Genomic DNA, 6229 nt, shown 5'->3' on the forward strand with positions numbered 1-6229 from the left:
TTAAATGCCATTTAAGAAAAAAAATCAACCAAAATGAGTAGTTCGCGTGTCACCTCTGACACGCGTGTCATAGGTTCGCCATCACTGCTCTAGGAGGACTCCTGACGACACTGCACAGCCAGCCACATTTCTGTCTGTGGTCTGTTTGAAATGTGTAGTATTGAGTGAAGTGGCACAGTAATCACTAAAGAAATACATCGAACATATCCAACTGGGCAGGCGTGACAGTGACTCCCAGGGTCTTGCTGGCGTCTCAAGCGGCCGCCTGCTGGCGGAGGTGCCGTGTCCAGGCTGGCCCTCTGAGTCTGAGAAACTGCGTTGAGGCCCAGGGAGGGCGAGGGAAGGAAATGTCTCCAGATCCAACTCCCTTCATCTGAGTGCCCGTGTTTCAGGGGATGACTGCACTCGTCCTGAGTAGACAAATCAAGTGGATGTACATTCAGTAGGTGTCCATGATGGGCTAAGTAACACGGCTTTTCACCAGTTAAAGACCAATGGGTAGAAGAGTTGTGTTTCATTTTGTAAAGAAAATGGATCACCTTCTTTGGATTTCCTACGGTCTTAAAATGATTTCTTATAGGACTTGATTGCCATTTTTAAAAAAGGTGTCAGAGCGTCCTGTCCCGGTGGGCGCGGCTGTTTTTAGACATTGGCTCCAAAGACTGCAGGCGCCCGGAGCACTCAACGTTCTCAGTCAGCGCTGAGAATTTATCTTTAATTGCATTTACCACCAGTTTGTAGGCTCCTCATAGAAATAAGGTTAAGACACAGGTAACAAAGTTGACTTTGTTACTTAACAGGCAGTTCATTGTTTTCTTGTTGTTGTTGTAAACATTGCAGTATAACATAACTGGAGGAAAGTGCACAAGCCAGTGGTGTGTAGTTCAGGGGATTTCTTACAAGTTGACCCACCTGTGCACTGGCACCGAGATTTTAAAAAAGCAGGAGCATTGCCAACTCCTCAGAACCCTGCCCCGGCTCCTGACACCGTAGATTAATTTTGAACAAGCAAGTTAATTTTTGACTGAGAAGTGATGTGACCCAGCTTGGTTCCGCGCTGTTCTCCTCCTCTGACTTGTCTCTCTGACCCATGAATGTCTATACAATGAAACCACCTTTAGGAAACAACGATTTGCCACGAGGGAGGATGGTGACGTCACGTGGGAGGTAGGGGGAGAAGACACCTTGCTGATCATTTAACTCAGTGGAATGGTAGCCCCTACCCATGTTGTTTTAAGGAAGGGTGTATTCTTGACCTTGTACGCCACCATGAAAACATGCTTCCTGCTCTGGTGACTTTTCTGTGATGTTTAACGAGCCCGTGACGCGGCCTCTAGTTCTCGGCTTCAGCTTTTAACGTGCAGCAATTGTGCTCAGCTGAGCTCTCCTTTCTGGCCTTCTGAATAGTTCCTTGCATGTAGCCTTTGAGGAAAAGAAAATGCATCCACAATGCTCTTTATTCCTGCATTCTTAGCCTTTTTTTATATTTTGAAATAATGATTATGAAGAATTTCTCCAAGAAAAATACACATTTTCTTGTGAGAGTAGCCGGAAGTTTGCATTGAAAGATGCAAGAGAAGAAAGAGTGGGTCAGCTCTCGCTGCCTGCGTCTGCTGAGGGGCCTCGTGTAATTCCTTTCTGCTCCTCTTTTCTGAACTTTAAAAAAATAAAATGGACTTTATTCTTTAGAGTGGTTTTAGTTTTTCAGTAAATTGGGTGCAAAGTACAGAGTGTTCCCATGTAAGCTCCCACCTCTGTGCCTGCCACCCCAGCCGGTTTCCCCTGTTAATAACGTGGCCTAAGTGAGGTACATTTGTTACCATTGATGATGCATTGTTATTCACTAAAGTCCACAGTTTACCGGGGTTCCCTCTCGGTGCGGTACATCCTGTAGGTTTGACAGATGTATAAAGATGTGTGTACACGGTTATGGTATCATCCAGAACTGTTTCACTGTCCTAAAATTCCGATGCATTTTGCCTGTCCCTCCTCTCCTCCTCCCCGCATCTCCAGTCCTCCAAACCCCAGGCACCCACTGATCTTTTTACTGTCTCTGGTTTCGTGTCTTTTCCACCTTTTCATATAGTTGGAATCATACAGAATATAGTCTTTTCAGATTGGCTTCTTTCACTTAACAATATGCATTTAAGGTTCCCGTAGGTCTTTTCATGGCTTGATAGCTCTTTTCTTTTTAGTGCTGAATAATATTCCATCGTCTGGAATGGAACAGTTTATCCATTCATCCACTGAAGGAAGACATCTGGGTTGCTTATAACTTCTGGCTGTTATAAATCTGCTGTAAACATTTATATGCAGGTTTTTGTGTGGACATAAATTTTCAACTCATTGGGGAAAATTCTAAGCAGTGCAATCGCTCGATTGTATGATGAGAGTGTGTTTAGTTTTGTAAAAAGCTGCCAGCTGTCTCCCAAAGTGGGTGTGCCATTTCCACTCCCACTGAAAGTGAATGAGTTGCTATAGCTTCCTGGGCTTTTAAACTCACAGATACGCATTACCTCCCTGAGTCAGCAGGGCTCAGTTGGGATTGTGGTCCTCACCACCACTTTCCTTTACTGAAGATCTGATGGGACCTTCCCCTGGAGAATTCCACTTGTTGAATAAAACGTGTATAGTTTTATAACATCAAGGTTCATGGCTTGGAATCCAGGTGGGGAGCATCTGTTCTAGCTTCTAAAATATTTAATCCTTAAATGTGAAATTTGAAAGAACAGAAGGTCCTCAATAATAATTATTTAAAAAAACCCTTCTACTTATTCACTGTATTTTCCTTGAGTAACAGGAACAACTTCTTTTTTAAAGTGACCTTTTTCTTTAAGAGAGTGAATGTCAGAAGGTCTAGGTTAGTGTTGCCTTTCCTTCTAAAGCCCATGGCATGAAGGGTGAAATCATTGTTCCTTCATTAGCTGGGGGAGGAGGTTGCTAAGAGTAGCATCGACCCAGACTCAGATGCTTGTAGAGTGGGTCCATTTATCGCACCCCGACTTTGTTTCAAAGGGCAGGCTAGAAGTTTGGAGTAGGGAGAGAGGTCCAGGAGCTGGACAATGGATAATTGTCCATCTAAAAAAGATGCATTTCCGAAGTTTATAGACTAGACGTTTTGTGTATCTCCAGAGCAATTCAGCTTTGTTTTCTTCATGTTCAGTGAAAAGAAACCATTAAGTTGGATGGTCTTTTAAAAATGAACTCTGACTGGTAATTTCAAATCCAAAGACTGTGGGGGCTGGAGGAGACCGTTAGTGTGTCTCGTGCACCAGCTTCATTTGAACGGACGAGAAAGCTAAGTTAAACTACGCCTTTGATCACACTTCCAGGCAGCACCTCGGGCCTCCAGGTCCTCATTCCTACTCCCCTGTGCTTTGCCATTACGCTGCCTGAAAAGTAAAGGATGTGGAGAGAATTTTTTAAATAGAAAAAAAATGGAGTCAGTGCCATGACATTTTGTGTGCGAGTTCATGCCTTGTGGCAGAAAGTGCTTGCTGACGAACACATGTGACATATAGAACCATGACCCTGGGCCCAGTCGCTCTTTTTCTTTCTATTTCACTAACCATCAGAGTTTATAAATGTGTAGCCACGATGGCTCTTGACCTCTGGGTGTTTACACAGATTTTGTTCTTTTCTTCTGTTTTCAAGACTATTTGTTTATTAAATATTTTGACTATGCCTCTATCTGATGTGAAATATTTATTTTAGGCATAAGGACATCAGAGGTCAAGAGCTAATTCTGGCCCACCAGCTAGTTCCACTGTTTCTTTTAAAAAATAATCTCCCTTTTTGGGATCATTGGTGCCCCCTAGTGAGGTGATTGGGTAAAACACTAATTAATGAATGGAAGGACACGGTTAGTTAGCATTTCCAAAGGAATGATTTAAGCAGTTTTGTTGACAATAAAAAATAAATGTAATATCTTCTTCTTTTTCTTTTTCTTTTTTTTAAGAAATTAAGACCAAGAAATGAGCAGCGAGAGAATGAATTGGTTATTTCTTTCCTGAGATGTTTATATGAAGAGAAGCAAAAAGTTCACACCCATATTGGGGAGGTAAAGCAGGTATGGCATTTTTTTCTCTTCTCGTAATTTTACCAGGACACGGTGTAAAAGAGTCCTGAGGATGTGCCGAAGCTCTGGAAGCTGTTTTGCCCCTGTGTTTTATTTGCATTTGTTATACACGTAGGGAAGATTTGGGAATATTCAGACTGTGCTGGAGACGGTGAGACGTTTCTGCACCACAGAGGGGGTGGAGTGACGTTTCAGAGTACCTACTGCCACCGGCTCCCCAATCACAGGGAGCCAGCCTCTGCCACCTCCCCTCTCTCCCTGGTAGAGTGGGAGCGACATCATGAAGCACCTTCAGAGCTGCATAAAGTGCGTGGAGGGTCTTCGTAGCATGCAGGCTGTGTGCATGTAAGCTGGCACCACTGCAAAGCCAGGCAGACTGGAGATGTGCCCGCAACCAAGGGACATGCCCTTGACCGGAATTGAACCTGGGACCCTTCAGTCCGCAGGCCGACGCTCTATCCACTGAGCCAAACCGGTTACGGCTGCATTTCATATTTGTTTAAATTACGTGTAGGCCAGTAAATCTAGAGAAAAATCAGTGAAGTACGCTTTAAAAAATACTCAATTTTCCAAAAGTACGTAATAGCCTTTTAAAAAGAACACCAGTGCTCGTTCTAAAGGCGCTTTAACGTCCAGTCGTGTGCCCTGCCCCATAAACAGCCCCTGCTTTTCTGGTAACCTCACCATGACGCAGTTTTACTGGGATGCACGCGTAGCAGCTCTCCCCATTGAGTTTCTACCTTCCTGAACTCTCAGGGCTCACGTACAGTGTCTGGCAATATTTTTAATCTCATTGGCCAGCTATCGGCTCCCTCAGCAGTGGTGCGAATGCCAGTACACTGTCTGTGTCCTTGGCCTTTGACCTTTGTGGTTGACATTCATCCCTTCCACACACCCTTCAGACGGTGTGTGCGCCTCCTGTCCACTTTGGGATGGGTCACTCCATCTAAATTTTCAGTTAATTCTCTAGTTCCATTTTCAACCTATTTGTTCTTATTTCCATTGCTTCCCCTCCCTCCCCCGCCCCCTGCTTTTGTACCATTAATAGTTTTTCCTTGTTCTGATTTCCCCCCCTAACTTGTTCCAACAGGAAATTGGTAATTTTGAGATGATTTGTAACTGCTAGAGAGAAATAAAGCACTTAGGGTGGATGGAAAGTTTTGACCTACGTGCCAGTTCACTTTCAAGGAATAGGTAGTATCTTTATGATTTGGGCATAGATTAGTCCAGTGGAGAAATATATTTAATAGTTTTTTTCCATGTGAAAATGTCAGATAATTGAATGTGAAAGAGACCAAGCCTCAGCACGTGGAACTGGCGCCTGGGCAGTACTTTCTCTGGAGGCTCCTAAACATTCCGTCACCCAGGAGGCTCACGTCTGCCTGCAAAGAAGACACCCTGGTCCCAGATGTGTTTGGGTGTCTCCAGCATCATCTTCAAGGGAGAAACTTCTAGATGCTTATTTTAAAATAAACAAGGAACGGGTTATTTTCTGAACGTGAATTACTTTCTAAACAGGCATTATTTCCTAAGTGTGAATTATTTTCCAATTATATTTGAATTGTGATGATAGACATATAAAACCTCTCATTAGGTGGGAGAGGAATGGAAGCATTGAGTGCAGGGAGATGCTTACGGCCGGGTTTAAAAGGAGAAAAACACAAGTGTAGGTTTTCTTCTGTCTGTGTAGCATCTGCTACGTAGTACTAGGCTTTTTAAAAATATATATATATTTTATTGGTTTTTTACAGAGAGGAAGGGAGAGGGATAGAGAGTTAGAAACATTGATGAGAGAGAAACATCAATCAACTGCCTCCTGCACACCCCCTACTGGGTATGTGTCCACAACCAAGGTACATGCCCTTGACCAGAATTGAACCTGGGACCCTTGAGTCCTCAGGCTGACGCTCTATCCACTGAGCCATATCGGTTAGGGCAAGGCTTTTAGCCAATGTTTTCTTCATGTATCAAAACAATACACTCTAGCCCTAGCTGGTTTGGCTCAGTGGATAGAGTGTCAGCCTGCAGACTGAAGGGTCCCAGGTTCGATTCTGGTCAAGGGCACATGCCCGGGTTGCAGGCTTGATCCCCAGCGGAGGGCATATAGGAGGCAGCCGATCAATGATTCTCTCTCATCATTGATGTTTCTAT

At 43.9% G+C, this 6229-nt stretch overlaps 1 protein-coding gene across 4 annotated transcripts in view; it reads left to right on the forward strand.

The window, feature by feature from the left end:
* The window catches only part of TBC1D1 (TBC1 (tre-2/USP6, BUB2, cdc16) domain family, member 1), a 91107-nt gene that overhangs the window by 2920 nt on the left and 81958 nt on the right, over positions 1 to 6229 (forward strand). For 3 of the 4 annotated variants that reach the window (XM_014530782.1, XM_014530783.1, XM_014530784.1), the window contains exon 2: positions 3959 to 4069. In XM_014530782.1, the coding sequence (XP_014386268.1) occupies positions 3959 to 4069 (111 nt within the window). Of the gene's footprint in view, positions 1 to 1050; positions 1168 to 3958; positions 4070 to 6229 lie in introns of those variants that run through there. The other variant, XM_014530785.1, reaches the window with a different exon arrangement.

The sequence above is a fragment of the Myotis brandtii genome, unplaced genomic scaffold (assembly GCF_000412655.1).
Source record: "Myotis brandtii unplaced genomic scaffold, ASM41265v1 scaffold777, whole genome shotgun sequence".
In the NCBI taxonomy this organism is placed as follows: domain Eukaryota; kingdom Metazoa; phylum Chordata; class Mammalia; order Chiroptera; family Vespertilionidae; genus Myotis; species Myotis brandtii.